Below are 15,410 nucleotides of genomic sequence, written 5' to 3' on the forward strand. Positions count from 1 at the left end.
CGCGAATTTCTGAAAATGGACTGCTTTCGACAAATATTCCGATGCATCAAAGCACCATTCAAGCGCCAAGATGACCAAAGGCCGATCGAAATTGTGAGTTGGCGCAGAAGATGTTCAAAACTTGCGTCCAACTGTTGACTGACAAATTCAGGGTCACCCGACAGATTTCCGAAAGGAGGAACTACCCGCATGTTTCTCGGATGCCGAGTCAGTCGTATCGCCCAGCCAGGCCATAGCGGAGCCGCCAATTCTGACAAAGCAATCACAGAACATTGAGGCCCCAGAGCAGCCACGAAACAATAGTGGAGACAAAGACGGGAGTGGTGATCGAGATGGAGGTGCGTTAGCCACCGATGAAGAAAAGAAGCCAGAGCCTCATTCGGAGGAAAAGCAACAAGCAGGAGAGTCACGCCGTCGAATGCGCATCAAGGTGCCACGATTGTTGAGATTTACCAAATCTGCTCCAGTGAAGGAAGACAACAATAAAAAACAATGATGAGAGGGATTTCGTGTCAAGGAATTGATGAAAAGGAGGAGAGCTTGAAAGGGTCACTTGTTATACAAGTTTCTAATGGTTGGGGGTTTCAGAAGGATGAGTTTCAACCCAGGAAGGTTGGGACTGCATTGAAGCGGGATTTTGACTTTTTTTCAGTAACAGGTGATTTAGAAGTCGACGGCTCTGGAAGCCCATCATAGTCGTCAAGATCATCAAATAGCATTTGAACTTTTGACTTGAACTTCGGTGGCGGTTTTTGGCTCGCTCGGGTCGGTGTTACTACCTGCCTGCTTGTAGACGATTCAGATTTTTGGGCGCGTTCAACAGTCCGTGGGCTCCTTTTAGCTCCTGTTTGATGTGCATTCCCCACGTATCTAGCTGGAACTGGAGTTGACTGACTCGGTCCATCGAGGTCATCGTCTTCAGACGCCGTTTCTTCGTCAAGAACCACCATCCGAGATTGCACTGACCTCAATGGACGAGAAGGCGATGTATGAATGATTATCCTTCGTGCTGAGCTCGAAGAATTCGCTTGCGAGCCTGTTGTCTGTCTAAAACCAGCAGCAGCTCTGGTATTAGACTTGACTACATGAGCGCCAGCAAGGGACCGCACTCTCCGCGGGCTTGTCATCAGCCCGTGAAGATGGGTGCCAGCCCATATATTATCGTCATCGTCCTCTTCGTCGCCGTCCGCGCCATAATCGTTGTTGTCATCCGATTGGGCATCCATCTGGTTCAGCCCAGCTTTTTGACGCGCGGTAAGGGCTTTCTTCCTCATCTCCTGATCCTTTGAAACCGATGTTCTTCCATCTGTCGGCCGTTCAACTTCTCCTGTTCCCTCCGCCGCTTTGGCCTTAGCTTCCTTCTTTCGTTTCACATACTCTGCATAATGTAAATGCCGAGTAAACGACTGTGCGATGGTGTAAAATTCGTCTTCAACCATCACCCAGCCATCATCTTTGTCGAGGCCCTGGATCAGAAATCTGAAGAGCCTGCTGTTAGCAACTTTGCGTGTTTTGCAGCTCAATGGCTTCGGACGTACTCTTCAGTAGGACATGGCCGTGCCGGGGATGTGGGTGGGGTTTGGGCTATGTGACACAAGCTTTGATTAGCTTATATTGGAAGCTCTGGAGACATGAAATTTCATACAGGAAGGGAAAAAGTCCTTCTTGTCTGGCGATATTGGTTGCTGTTTGGGCGTAGCATCTTGGTCCTGCTCTCGCTTGACGCGCTTTCGAGGCGTGATCGAGTTTTTGACGCGCGTATTTTCGTTCTCGTCTAGTAGCCAAGGTAAGTTTCGAGGCATGATGTCCCAGTACCGAGGTTGCGAGCGCGATGGAAATTGTTGGTGGGGAATGCAGAGAGAAATTCGGCCGAACGATAAGAGATGAGGTAACTTGCCGTGTTAGTGGATTACAGGCTGAACTACGTAAAGCTGAATTAATCTGATGGCATATTGTCGGAACGACGGTTTGACTAGTCTTACTGTTGCATATGCATCTGCTTTGTAAATGTATCGTTGCGAGTTGTAAGAGGTGTGTTATTCAATCTTGTCCTCGTTGTAACTAAATAGATAAAACTCACTAGATTCACTTCATGTCGCTGGATCAACAGCATCGTAACCATTCTCATTGGTCCTGTGCCCCACTTTGGTCTGGTGGTATTGACACATATAAACCTCAATCTTTATTAAGTATCTGGTAAAGAATATGGAAAAAGAATATGGAAAAAGAATATGGGAAAACGAAGTGACTAAAAAATGTAAGGGCATACTTAACGCCAATGATGAAGTGTTCCAAAAAAAAACTAGGGCTTGCCAGGATAACGTCTCGAAACCAACCCCGACCCTTGCGAGAAATAACAGTGGGTGGCATAGACCGAAAATGCAAATCTAGACCTCACCAGGCCGCTTGCTGTTGCAGCTCACGATCTTGACTTTGTCTGCGGTGACTGTGGTTTGATTGTCCAGTTTGAATGACACATCCTTGATCAAGAAGGTCCACACATCGTCGCAAAATCGGTAGGTGTCGAGGTGGCCCTGTAAGTGGATGAAAAGAAGAGGTCAGTATTGCTTATAAAAATGAGTAGCACATAATACGCATTCGCGTGCTACTTCTCCAGAAATGTATGGTGGTGTACCTTGAACGTCAAGCGGGTTCGAACTTTATCGGCCAAGACCTCTGTGACCACACGGTCATATGTTGAGAGGATTTTCATCGCGAGCTGAGGCTCAATGCGACCTTCGTTGATGAGGTCATCCAGGGTATCGGTCAAAGAAAGACCTAGACTATTCAGATACAATTCAGCTAAATGTCAGTCCTCATGTCCTCATCATATTTTCAGAGGATAGGCCTTCATACCTGCTCCCACGGTAGAGTTCATAGTAAGCAGGTTGAGCAGCCATATTCGCGATGGCCTAAATTAAAGCTTTTGTGGCTATTTCAATCTACTAAGTGAGATGTAGATGGTAACTGCCTTGCTGAGGGTTGATCGCGGGGAACACGTGAGGTCACCTGACATTACCCGTTTCTTAGTTATCGCGCAATACGTCAAGTTACGATCAACTTTCAAAACAGCTTTCAATCACCCTTAGATTTTGCTCAGTCTGCAATCCACGACTCTGCAACCGAGGTTCAATAATGCATGCATACATTCTCAGATGTCAAAGAGGTCTTGGTCAATCCAGGCCGCTTCTTGTACGATTCTTATCTTCAGCCTCACTCCGGTTATCGGCCTCAAAGGGTAAGCTGTACCGATTAACAATAAGAAAGCATTGACGATATATACTCAGAGCCTAACTTACTATATACAGTCGAAGCAGCCAAAATAGCCACAGTGCCCACCAAGAATTGTTTCAACAACCCCAGCAAAAAGCTTTTGAGCCCCAAGAAGACCAAAACCGTCGCGGAAGCTGATGCCGAGCTGCGGGAACGACTTGAACAGATATCTGGGAATGGTGGAGCTGCAGGAATACAATATGAAGACGGAAAGCCAAATACCATGAAACGAGGCGTACGAGAGAATATGTTCCGAGTGATATGAATTGAAAGGTAGTAATCTATACCATTTCAACATGGATCGGACTACGTATGGATACAACAAAGCGAGGGAGATGGAAGACTCTATCAACCTTGATGAGCTCTTGCTTTCTGATACAAGTATGTCCAAGAGTTGGTCATTCGGAGGTACTTCCAATTTTAGAAGTACAGGAACATTAAGGTCAAGCTAGGCTAATGCAACAAGTGAAACAAGTGACCTGGCTCTGATTACGCTGCATAGATGGAGCCACGCAACCGGCTTAGCTTTAGCGCTATGATTTGAAACGCTCGGAAGATTGTGCTGATTGGTTACTTTTCCGTTTGAGGTTTTATTGACGATAGCATACATCTATGACTTGATGAGCTATGTCACCGTCGCAATGGATGTAAATCACGCAATACTGAGTGAGTGATATGCTGATCTTGATTGGACCTATGCAGCTAAATGGAGACATGGATAGGGATAGATAAATTGAGCGATATTGAGGGATCAAAGTACACATTCATGGATATTAACTACACCCAGAATGAAGCTTCAAGGTCACCTAGGAATGTAGGGTCTTACTGTACATAAAAATTTAACATTCATATCATAGTGTTAAGCCTCTCATATCCATTTCTATGTGGTCGATGAGAGAATAACAAAAGAAAAGTGCCCTTAAGAAATGACTCCGATCCAAATCTTTTCTTGTGAAAGAACTCCGTCCAAAACCTCCCAATCTGCTTGATAACGTAAGGTGAATTTTCTACTTGTTAACAACCATGCCGACCAAAACGCCTGCTCCAATAACACCACCATCTGAGGCCTCTCGTAAGAAAACCGACTTTCCTCCTCTTTGTGGACCAGTGCGCATGATCAGGCGGTCGATGTGTTGTTGACACATCTCCTTGAATTGGGGGTAATGTTGAATGATACCCCCCGTGTAAGCAACGACCAGCTCCTCGGGACCAGATTGCCAGTCCTCCGGGCTTGGCTGCAGAACAGGGACAACAAGACCACGGAAGTTGTTCCCACTTGGGGCTAATAGAGACGCTGCGGCTGGGACTGCTGCCGTTGCACTTTCGACAGGGGTTTCACCGTTACTTTGCGGCGAAGTTGCATTTTCGGGTGTGGTACTTTTGCTGTCTTCCTTCAGCTCAATCTCATGGCAACAAGCTAGTAGACCTATTACAGCTGCAGCAATCAGTCCAGCCGATCGCCTTTGTACTGTCCGTGCGATTCTGCGGAATGCACCAGCTGTACGCGCATCCCATTGCCAGTCACTGCTCTCTGGTGACCGAAGAGATTGGTTCAGATCTTCTGCAAGGTCTTGGTCTGATCGGGCTCGTGCCACATTGTCCGAGATGTAGGTGGTAGTCAGGGCGTATTCTTGGATGATGTTTGCAGGGAGAGTCCTCTTGGATAGTCCTGAAATTTTGGTGAGGTAGTCGTACAGAATGAGACGGATCAGTTCGCCGATGTATCGTCCTCCAATCATGTATTCAAATGGTTGGAAACCTGGTCGTGCACATGCTCTATCTAGCTCGACGTCCCATATGGTGATAATGTTGAGTTCGCTAAGTGGTGGCGCAGCCCCTGAGATGGTCCACTCAGTGTTGACAATGGTTTCTACAGCCCCGGGGTCCATTGAGTTGACACTTTTAGCCTTAGATTCATGGAGATCGGTCAGTTTCATCGGTATTGTCGCGTTACATCCCGTTCCAACGATAATTCCCATGGCGACTCGGCTGTTCGGTAATGACTTGACGGAATAGGCAAGCGAAGCCAGTGTTGCAACAGCGTCGTTCGTGATAGCCTGTATCTTCAATTTGGGTAGAGCAAATAGTTTCCGGCGCTTGGTGGTAGGCTCATCTTCGTCATCGGGTCTTCTTGTGTGTTTCTCGTAGCCATGCAACAGGATGTTACGAAGATCGAGATTTGATGTTATGGCAAATCCCTTGCCCATGGGCATCAATGTAGCTTCTGCCAAAGATTCTTGCCTGGAGAAGAATTAGCATTTGGAACATATACCTCTAGTGAATCAATACTGACATAATGGGAAAACTGAATGTAATTCCCATATCTAGTTCTGGGGGAATGTCTTTCTTGGTAGCGTCCGACGTTAGACTTTCTGCCACCACCTCTGCAATGCAGTCGCCGATCCATGCAAACAGATCCTCAGCCTTGTCCTTTTTCAAATGTTCTTGGATCGGCCATGCTCGCTCCAAAGTCCGCTTCACACGTTGACGTTGGGCCTTGCGAATAGTGTCGCGTGACCTGTCTAAGGCATCTGTAGAAGGAACATCAGAGTCCAGCTCACCCAGTAGCTCAATAAATGCCACGCGCAAATTACTTCCACCAACATCAATGGCTAGATAGCGACCTGTCTCCTGACCTGTGGGGAGTTGAGTCACTGGTGTGGGTAAAAACTGCTGATCCGAAGTAAGGGCCAAGTGGTGGTATGTGCTGGAGAACCGGCGCGCCAATGTGTACAGCACCCCCTCATCCAAACACAGGGGCTCTAGAAACCCATCTAGTCGTTGATTATACTCAAGATATTCTCTTTGGGAGCAGTTCAACTCCGAGCTAACATCCTCCTGCTCCTCTTCCTCAATTAGATCATCATTCAAAATGTCACGGTCTTCGTCTTTTTCAGACGATATTGACTTGACTGAAGCCATTATGGGGAAGTTTTTGTCGCGTTGAAATGGATACAAATGAGATAGAAAAAGACGTGAGACCGGGGTAGAATAGTGGTTTATTCAGTTGAGAGGGCAGATATGTACCTTTCTGTCACCCGCGTTCTTAATGACGTCGGGTAGTAATAAGAAGCAGGTACGGCAGAAAGGGACACGGGCATGGGACTATGGTCTAAAGATAAGGAGATTAGTGAGTGTAATAAAGGGTGTTGGTCCTTTAGGGTCAACTTTTTTAAGTGACGTGGTCTGCAGGGTGTAAGGGAGCTAGGATACTGCGGGGGAAACGGAAAAGGGAAGGGAGCATCATGGAATCATCTTCCAGTTGGCGGTCTGCATAATAATAATACATACCCTAAGAACTCTTGAACGTGAAGGGAAGAAAGGGTGAAGAAGAAAAAGTGAAGGGATATTTTTCTTTCCTTTTTCTTTTTTTCTTTTTTTCTTTTTTCTTTTTCCTTTTCTTTGTTTTTTGTTTTTTGTGTTTTGTTTTGTTTTTGTTTATCTCTCTTAAGGCCAGAGATCTACCAGGGTCAGGGGATGCTCGATATATGGAGATCGGTTCTGAAGGGGGAGGTATGCGGCTATGCTGATTAAGGAACTAGGTTAGTTTTGACTATGAGAAAACATCGCTCTAGGCTCGTAGAGATGTTATGGTTCGTATTGTTTAGAAACATACGAAAAGTGGAGATTATGGAGTCATTAATAACTGTATCAGAAAAATAAGGAAGAATATCAAGAAGAATAGAAGAATAGAAAAGACCTACTATATAAGAAAAGAGATGCGACCATCGGAGGACACCTGGGCACGAGACAATACGACGCTATTCTTCTCCCGGAAAATCCCCAGAACTTCCATAATATATTGTATCTTGAAGGACTACAGTCTTCTTGGACTCGGAGGTGTTCCATTCTTATACAACCCCTCTCTATAACTATGTAACCATAAACCATCTGACCTTATTATTGAAATCGATATGATCCCTTGGCTTTTCTATACGAACGAAACGAACGAACCGGAGCCATGCGACAATATAGTGGGGTATCAATAATAAAAACGTGCTAATTTATCATTCTCACAGTAGTTGTCATTCGCTGGAATTTTTGATTTTCGCACAATGGTCGGCTCGGAGCTAAATACATAGTAGTGGGTTCTGGCGCTTAGGCCTCAATCGCCTTGAAATGTCAGATTCTGAATTCAATAGACTCTGTGTACGGCGTATGTTTCAAATATGGGGCGGTACGGATCAGTATCATCAATATGAAGCTATACTGGCTGCAACAGATCTTCAAGTCATCTATTCTTGAAATCATATTCAAAAAAAGTCTCCGTTCATCAACTCTGGTCCAGGGCTGATTCAATTACCATTGAAATCTTAAAAAATGGAAAACCCGGCATTGGTTTACGCCCTGTAAGGCTCCGAGATCGGAGCACGCACTTCATGAGCGTTTAAATGCCTATTGAAAGATGGTGATATTAGTATACGCCCCGTGAGAATATCTTTCTTCTTGCAGATAGTCAATTGAATACCCCGATAGCATTACATACTCCTAATAGGGCTTAGTATGTGTATCTCGAAAGTGAATAGAAGCTCAATTTGGATAATGAGTCACTCTATACCTAGGTAGCTTCCGCGCATGCCCGCTAAACGGCCAACACAGCCCGGTTTTATAGCCTTGTCCTGATAGGATATCGCGAGTAGTATCCCTATGCAGGATCTCCAAGGTTTATGATGAGCCTAGTCATCCTTTTTGTTCGTATTCGTCTCTATCTTGGTATGGTCTAACCTCAACAGGCGCTTGGCTATATCAAGTCAAATTCCCGAAGATCTATCGTAGATCGTGCTCTCAGCTTTGTTTCAGTCCATATGGATCGTTTGACGGGTATCACCATGGGCATCTGATTCTATACTCCTCGACTGAATTAAGCATTTGAGTTCTCCTTTGTTTAGAAATCACATTCAATTGATTATATATATATTTTTTTTTCATTCCATCAGGACAGATCTCATCGAGAATCAATTCCTAAGTTCAACCTTGTAAACATCCTCGTTATCTACGCATATACCGGTATACTAAATGGGGACTTAGTAGATGGTGTAACGGGGCTGTTGATGTACCTGTATCTGCACACATTCTGCTTTTACAATTAAAAAATTTACCCCCTAGACAGCTGAATTTTGTCCATTCTTCTGTCAAGATCTGTCAACTGATGATACTTTGGATTCGGCCGATAGGGTTGTGGTGGTTCAGCCAATAGTCCATTAGTCCTTGGTAGGAAGAAACCTAACCAATGATGCCCGTGGATAGTCTAGGAAAGTTCACTGATCTGAAATTTACAGATCATACGAATCTCTCATCTCGTATATCCCTAGGGACAGCCTTGTTGTCGATGGCAGAATTTGAGCGGTGAAATTGCACTCTTAGTCTATAAAGAAGACCGTAGTCAGATTATCTAGATTCTTACGTAAATATGATCCACTAACTACATCTCATTAACGTCGACGTCAGCACACCTTTTACCCAGGCATCATGGAGAAGCTCCCTGTTCACAGATCTGATGTCCTTGAGGATGTCAGATTCAACAAGCCCTTATCTCGACAGCGCTCTTGTCAAGTTATTTCCTTCAGACGCCTCCTAATCCTTATCTGCTTTTGTCTTGGCTCGTTTTATGTGCTTCGCATTCTAAGAAATCCACCTACAACTTGTGACTCTTGCACTGCACATCCATCTCATCATGGTATTTCTATTGTCTCTGGCTTGAGCTTAGACTCAACCATTCAGACCTACCCGCAAAATGACAAAAACCTTGAAGTGCAACAACTTCTATCCATTCACCACCCGGGTCCTAGTGCATCTCCTGCACCCGTTGCACTGTCTAAGATTCCCCTTGAGGCACACATTATGAGCAAATGCCCAGACGCTCAAGAATGCCTTCAAGAACTTATTCTACCAGCCATGGAGCAAATTAGTGACAAGGTTGACTTCCGACTTTCTTTCATCGCAACGTGGGTCTATTCCTTTTTTTTAAAACTCTCATTATTAGCGCTCTGTTGACATATTGATTTAAAAAGTGCGTCCAAAGACTCTCCCGATATCCAATGCAAACACGGCCCGGAAGAGTGCATCGGTGACATCCTTATGCTCTGCGCAGCCAACCTGCCCTTCCCCGCAGCAGAGGACGAATCACTTCTGCCTCAAACATACCCCCATACCCCAATCATTCGGTCACTGGGATTTGCAAACTGTCTTATCAATGACTATTCTCGCATTCCACAACGGGATTTTGTCCAGCAGTGTGCACTGGAGCATGGAATTGATTTCAATGCTCTGAACAAGTGTGCTAGTCAGCAGAGTGATGATCCCGATGATGGGCCAGATGGGGCCCCTCCACTTAGCGGAATTGCATTCTTGCGAGAGGATGCAATCCGTGGTCAGGAGCTTGGGGTCAAGGTCAGCTGCACTGTACGACTGGATGAGAAAGTCTGGTGCGTTCGTGATGGCGGTGTGTGGAAGGATTGTGTCCAGAATGGCGAGGGTGGTAAGCCCCAGGTTTTGATTAATGAAGTGAATCGAATCTGGAAGGAGAGAAACTGAGCCATTGAAGCTCACGGATTTTTACCTTAATACCCGGTCTAAGAGAATAATGACTGGCCATTATCACGTTCATTAACCAATTTCGTTCGCCGAACATATTGAATCGTATCTATTTATCCATATATCTTTTTTAATAAATCTGGATGACATAGGTAACAACAGATTCCAGAGGTCTGGTGAAATAGCATATGACTTCAGAATCTTGCCTAGGTGGGTATATAAAGATAGAGTGGGCTACTTCAATCCTCTTCCTTTCCAAGGTTCCTTCTTATATCTACAGATAGGGGGAGGGTTGCCCTTACTTTCTCACGCTCCACTGAGAATCAACATGGTTGGAGTCTAGGCTGCTTCCACTCTCCCCGTTTCTTCCTTCTACAACATTCATTATGGACTGCCTATTTCACTTCTATATATCGATCATATCTTGATATGTGTAGCGTCTCAAACAACTTGATAAAAACCATATGAAGAGACCTATAGCCAGACTAGAATATATTCATTCTCTTCCAAGTTTAGCTGGGTATTCGGCATCCTACTCACTATCCACCTTCCTTTCACCTTTCTTCTAGTTGTTTTTCAACTTACAACTACTGTCTAGTGACACAGATGACTATAGGGAGTTAGCAAGAGATGAAGTGGAGTGATTCTATAGTCATCCTTCTACATCTATCTCAGATGATCATGGATTTGATATACGGTCTATATCTCTATTGTTGCCTTGTGCTAAAATGTGATTGGCCACTCTATCCTGAGGCAAAGTGGCCCTATGTTTGGCGTGGACGTGACTGGTAAAACGCAATTCTTCGGTGTCATTGTTAATTGAGCTACTGTTGCGACAGCCGAGAAACAAGGCCATCAACAGACGGAAAGTATTTCGGCCGAAAAAGCTTCTGCCAAGACAGTGAATCTGGAACTAGATTAGTATATCACGGCATCCTTGAACGATATGCATTCATCGCAAACGACACCCTTGAGCGATGTGCATTCGCGACAGTAATATCCCGTCTTCACCGTCTCTTCTGTCTCGGACGAATGTCAACATTCGTCCAGGGCAGAGGGGCACCCATATACTATAAGTAGCTAGTTCTTTCATCAATGAAAAAGCAGACTTCACAACAACCGCAATATTCAGTATCGTAGAATCCACTACACCCGGTGGGTTTTCTACGGTGTTGAGTAGTGGTTCGTTGGAGCTCACTGTTCTCAGTGACGAGCGACAGCTACTTAAAAAACTAACTTCAAAGCAACAATAGGCGCGCATGTACAGAGGAATCTCTCATCTTAGCTTTGGATGAAGATTTTCAACTGTTCAACGAGAAGTTCTGCGTCAATAAACAGGCGGCCTGGCCCTTATAACCCTTCACAGCCAGCATGCAATAAAACCAACCTATCATTGTCATCTTCGGGTCAAACACACCAAAATGTTCTTTTTCGCACGAACTGTGCAAGTGGGCTTTGGGTTGATCATCATTAGACTGATCGCACGCGGTTTATGGTGTGTCCATTGACTCTATATACACGTTATCGTTGCTAGCCTCGGGACTGTTTCGAAGTCCGTGGATACCATTGACTGATAGTCCTACACTGGCATTGTCGACTTCCTGCCATACTTGGGTCGCTGGACTTATCACCTAACAGTTCCTCCTTATTTCTTATCTCTATTTTAAACCACGGCTATAAGCCTACAGAGGTGTTCATATATGATCTCTGACCCCACCATCTTGGATATCCTCATTGACTAGGAGGGCACACATGGCGTGGGCTCAGCTTTCTTAGTCTCGACATGAGAAGGAGAGGGAGAGGGAAATGTTCTGCTCTTCATTTAATTCTGATAAATCCTTCATATCTAAGCAATCAGTAACTAAGCTTACGAGAATATTGTACGTAGATTCCAGATTTCTAGATCTACTGACGCACTCATTTGAAATCAAATGATAAACACGAATCGCTGATCCCCTGAATGATTCTCCAAGTCATTCCTACGGCCAGTGCCCATGAGGCCATCCTGCTCTTCGCCTTGATCTGCAGATCCAGTATTGTCAACACTATACATGGTGGTACCAGGACGGCTTGCCCGGTTTGACCGTTGAAGGAGGATCCGCAAAATCAAAGCTAAGATGGCTACGACAATCATGAAGACTGAACAAGTCATCATACCACGGACGTACCAGGGCCCCTCAGATGCGGGATATAGTCTCGTCCCAAGTAAGGGCCCACACTGCCCGATAATATTCAGGATGGCGATACTAGCGCCTTTACCTTCTTTCTCCACACGGTTATCCATTGACCATGTGATTATCAGTGTGATGGCCGAAAAGAACCCGGATACTGCGGGGTAAACGCAGATGTACCGTATAAATGTGTGTAATTCTGGCGACAGCCGGTCGTGAAAGTGGCCCGTGGCTGCAATTGTGAGATATGATACCGAAGACACAACCGCGTGGGCAATCAAGTATGGGCTTCGGGAGCGGCTACGGTCTGATGCGTATGCTGTGAGAAGGACAACAATAAATGCGACAAGGTACGGTGGAGCTGAAAGAGCTTGTGACTGGACGGCAGAATATCCCATACTGAGAAGAGTGTCAGCATTGGATTGGTTTGACGGGGTTGGAAGTCATTCACTCTTTGATGATGGTGGGAAGAAACACCGGCATAGAGCTAAAAGCAACATTGCAACTGAAGAACATGGCCTAAATGATAATGATATGGTAAGACATGTGCTAATATCATGAGAAGAGTCAAACTTACAGCTGCGATGTATGCCTTCGGATCAGAGGCTATTTTCCAAATTTCCTGCCAGTTGAACCGTCCTCCCCTAGTATGCTGATAGTCTGACTTGCTCTCTCCGAGCCGCAGACGAGCCACCACTCTCTGTCTGCGAGTGAGGAATCGGGCTTTACCGGGGGAGTCTGGGATAAGAAACCAGGCAAAGACGGCCACAACCACGCTCGGAAACCCCTCAACCAAGAAAAGGGTCCGCCATGGAGAGATTGGGCCATCGCTGCTACATTTGACGATCAGCCAAGCGAGACTGCTGGCAAATGATGTTGCTAAAGGAGCTGCAGAGATGAAAAGCCCGTTCCTAAAAGCTAGTTCGTGACGCTGATAAAACAGCGATAAGTAGAAGGGGACTCCCGGACCGAATGCTGCTTCGGTAATCCCGAGCAAGGCACGGAGGACAACCAAGCCTCCGAAGGAGGTTGCTAGACTTTGAAAGGATGCCACTAGACCCCATCCGCATACACATAGAGAAATGTAAATGTGTGGGGGAACAACGCGGTACATCAGCGTCATCCATTCAAAGATGATGTATGTGACATAGAATGCAGTCAGTAGCCATTCATACTGCGAGGAAGAGAGATTGAGGTCTTCCTCCAGCCCGGCAATCTTTGCATTACCAATATCTGATTTCTGAGATAAGTAAATAGATCAAAGGAGGTCTACAGGTAGAGGACAAAGAAAGTTTACGTACTGGAGCGATCCAGAAAAGACAGCAAATAAAGAAGGGCTAGGAATGGTATTAGTCTCCGATCGAAGATCTTCACCACTTCCTTCTCTTCTTCCAGTGTAAATTTTGGAGCTGATTCCTCCCGCCGAGGCCTTTTTTGCAGCTCCGTGTCTGAGTCGTATGCATCTCTGTCTTCAATATCCGAAACAGGTGCTTCAACGGTGTTTTCCTCGAAATTGGTCTGCACTCTCAGCGACCCCGCACGTGGTTTCTCAGGTCTGGGTACATGGATGTCTTCATCCGAGCCATTGGACACGGGAGTATATCGGGAGTTCGAGGTACTGGAATCGGAGCCGGAGGGGGTAAGGATCGGGGTTAGGCGAATTGACATCTTGGCTTTAATCGCGGCACGAAAGAATTTTCAAGGCTCACTGTGAGTCTATTGATCCTTGGATCTCCATCTGAGCAAAATCAGCTCTTTTGGGATGATACGATACCGTAAGTATACTTGAGAGCTTGTAGCATGTAGATTTCAGGACTCGAATGTATTATGTAATATAAGCACGTGGGTCACTTGGCCATTTCGGGTGGATCGGTCCTTATCGTCTTTATCTCTTATCATCTCCAATTCTGTCGCGATGATGTTGTTGATGGTTAATAAAGCAAGAAAAATATAGTTAAATGTACGGTCTACTGACCTAAAAGCTACATCCTCAGAATTGATGATTTTAATGTATTATTTCTTATTAGGTGAATTTTCCATCTAAAGCCTCAAAAACCTTGGTGATGTTTGAAAATAAAACGCTGTTGTCGTAAACCACTTAATCAATCCATCAGTGTTTACCATGCGGTATGGCCACCATCGATAACCAAAGTGCTCCCGGTCATGAAGCTGCTAGCATCAGAAAGGGCAAAGAGGGCAGCACCTCTGAATTCCTCGGGCATTGCAAGACGACCGAGCATATTCTCCTTTTCCCAGAGGGCACGTGTAGCAGAATTTAGCTTGAACACATCTTCAACCATAGGGGTAAGGATATGGCCCGGGCAGAGACTATTCACACGAATTCCATGACGACCCCACTCCATAGCAAGGGAGCGGGCAAGCTGAATAACGGCAGCTTTGGAAGAGTTGTAAACGGGTGATTCCATGCCCTTGTTGGCAATCAGACCGCTCATGCTAGCCACTAGGAGGATAGAGCCCCTCTGCTCATAGTTAATCATCTGGCGAGCAGCGGCGGTTGCTGAGTTGAAAACACCAGTGTAGTTGGTCGACATGACATCGCTCAGAGCTTGCTGAGAGTGCTCTAGCGCGCACTGGAGGTTATTGATACCAGCTGCAGCGATAAGACCGTCAAGGCGTTTGTGCTGAGTGGCAATGGTTGCAAAGATTCCATTCAATTCTTCGTTATTCCGGATATCGACCCGATGATACTCCAAGCAGCCGCCATGCTCCTTTGCTCGGCCCTTTGCAGTCATGAAGTCTGAGTGAGGAGTTTTCAGTCGATCGAGGCAGTGAACTAAATAGCTGATCTCAGTATTGAATTTACAGCATGGGATTGATATTTGGAAGGTAAGCACCCTTTGCGCCAGCATCGATCAGTGCCTCGGCCATCGACAGTCCCAATCCTCGTCCACCACCAGTGATAGCATAAACTCTGCCCTCCATGTTGAAATCATGGAAAGGGTTGGGATTACACTGAATTGGAAGCCCGGACAGGATGTAGTCATTGTTTTGAATATCCTGTGGACCGAATGCGGTTTTGGTGGCTGAATAAAGTCGTGCGGATGATGCAAGAACGCCGGGAGCTGCAACAGCACCGGCGAACCGTGATCGGGCCAAGGCCAATTGTCGAGTGAGAAGAAAAGTCATGGTAGGTTATGATTCTTATGAGTCTTTTTCAATTGGAGGATGAAGAGTGGGATGATAAAGATGGACTTGTTCTGTAGCAACTTTCAAGGTTAATGTAAGTGGTGTCTGCGCCTCAATATTTATTATTTATTATCAAAGATAATAAGTTGACCGCTTTCAAGCTTATTCATTATCAGGTGATGATGCTTTAGAAAGTGGCAGTATTAGTTTGATAGATGATAAACAATCAGGCGCAGATACCTAGAATGAGTACAACGCTAAGTTACAACAAGCCGCCCCAACCAC

General features: G+C 45.5%; 8 protein-coding genes across 8 annotated transcripts; 3 read left to right on the plus strand and 5 right to left on the minus strand.

Moving 5' to 3' along the window:
• Positions 1-15: 15 nt before the first annotated feature.
• N7495_005408 (uncharacterized protein) lies at positions 16-496 on the plus strand (the record flags this gene model as incomplete). Its single annotated transcript, XM_057208059.1, has 2 exons — positions 16-93; positions 152-496. 2 exons carry the CDS (start codon positions 16-18, stop codon positions 494-496), a joined length of 423 nt encoding a protein of 140 aa, XP_057061833.1.
• A 103-nt stretch (positions 497-599) lies between these two features.
• On the minus strand, positions 600-1,802 carry N7495_005409 (uncharacterized protein; the record flags this gene model as incomplete). Its single annotated transcript, XM_057208060.1, has 3 exons — positions 600-1,479; positions 1,539-1,584; positions 1,646-1,802. The coding sequence occupies 3 exons, from the start codon at positions 1,800-1,802 to the stop codon at positions 600-602; spliced, it is 1,083 nt and encodes a 360-aa protein (XP_057061834.1).
• A 585-nt stretch (positions 1,803-2,387) lies between these two features.
• On the minus strand, positions 2,388-2,900 carry N7495_005410 (transcription initiation factor IIA subunit gamma; the record flags this gene model as incomplete). The annotated part of the gene is made up of 3 exons (XM_057208061.1): positions 2,388-2,534; positions 2,636-2,783; positions 2,857-2,900. The coding sequence occupies 3 exons, from the start codon at positions 2,898-2,900 to the stop codon at positions 2,388-2,390; spliced, it is 339 nt and encodes a 112-aa protein (XP_057061835.1).
• Positions 2,901-3,139: 239 nt separating this feature from the next.
• Positions 3,140-3,538, plus strand: N7495_005411 (uncharacterized protein; the record flags this gene model as incomplete). The annotated part of the gene is made up of 2 exons (XM_057208062.1): positions 3,140-3,238; positions 3,371-3,538. 2 exons carry the CDS (start codon positions 3,140-3,142, stop codon positions 3,536-3,538), a joined length of 267 nt encoding a protein of 88 aa, XP_057061836.1.
• A 742-nt stretch (positions 3,539-4,280) lies between these two features.
• Positions 4,281-6,195, minus strand: N7495_005412 (hexokinase family protein; the record flags this gene model as incomplete). The annotated part of the gene is made up of 2 exons (XM_057208063.1): positions 4,281-5,514; positions 5,567-6,195. The coding sequence occupies 2 exons, from the start codon at positions 6,193-6,195 to the stop codon at positions 4,281-4,283; spliced, it is 1,863 nt and encodes a 620-aa protein (XP_057061837.1).
• Positions 6,196-8,742: 2,547 nt separating this feature from the next.
• N7495_005413 (GILT family protein) lies at positions 8,743-9,807 on the plus strand (the record flags this gene model as incomplete). The annotated part of the gene is made up of 2 exons (XM_057208064.1): positions 8,743-9,218; positions 9,285-9,807. The coding sequence occupies 2 exons, from the start codon at positions 8,743-8,745 to the stop codon at positions 9,805-9,807; spliced, it is 999 nt and encodes a 332-aa protein (XP_057061838.1).
• A 1,927-nt stretch (positions 9,808-11,734) lies between these two features.
• On the minus strand, positions 11,735-13,646 carry N7495_005414 (uncharacterized protein; the record flags this gene model as incomplete). Its single annotated transcript, XM_057208065.1, has 4 exons — positions 11,735-12,377; positions 12,430-12,497; positions 12,556-13,211; positions 13,280-13,646. 4 exons carry the CDS (start codon positions 13,644-13,646, stop codon positions 11,735-11,737), a joined length of 1,734 nt encoding a protein of 577 aa, XP_057061839.1.
• A 449-nt stretch (positions 13,647-14,095) lies between these two features.
• Positions 14,096-15,125, minus strand: N7495_005415 (putative short chain dehydrogenase/oxidoreductase; the record flags this gene model as incomplete). The annotated part of the gene is made up of 2 exons (XM_057208066.1): positions 14,096-14,772; positions 14,834-15,125. The coding sequence occupies 2 exons, from the start codon at positions 15,123-15,125 to the stop codon at positions 14,096-14,098; spliced, it is 969 nt and encodes a 322-aa protein (XP_057061840.1).
• Positions 15,126-15,410: the final 285 nt, after the last annotated feature.

The sequence above is a fragment of the Penicillium taxi genome, assembly GCF_028828555.1.
Source record: "Penicillium taxi strain IBT 34144 chromosome Unknown utg000004l_segment0_segment0, whole genome shotgun sequence".
NCBI lineage: Eukaryota > Fungi > Ascomycota > Eurotiomycetes > Eurotiales > Aspergillaceae > Penicillium > Penicillium taxi.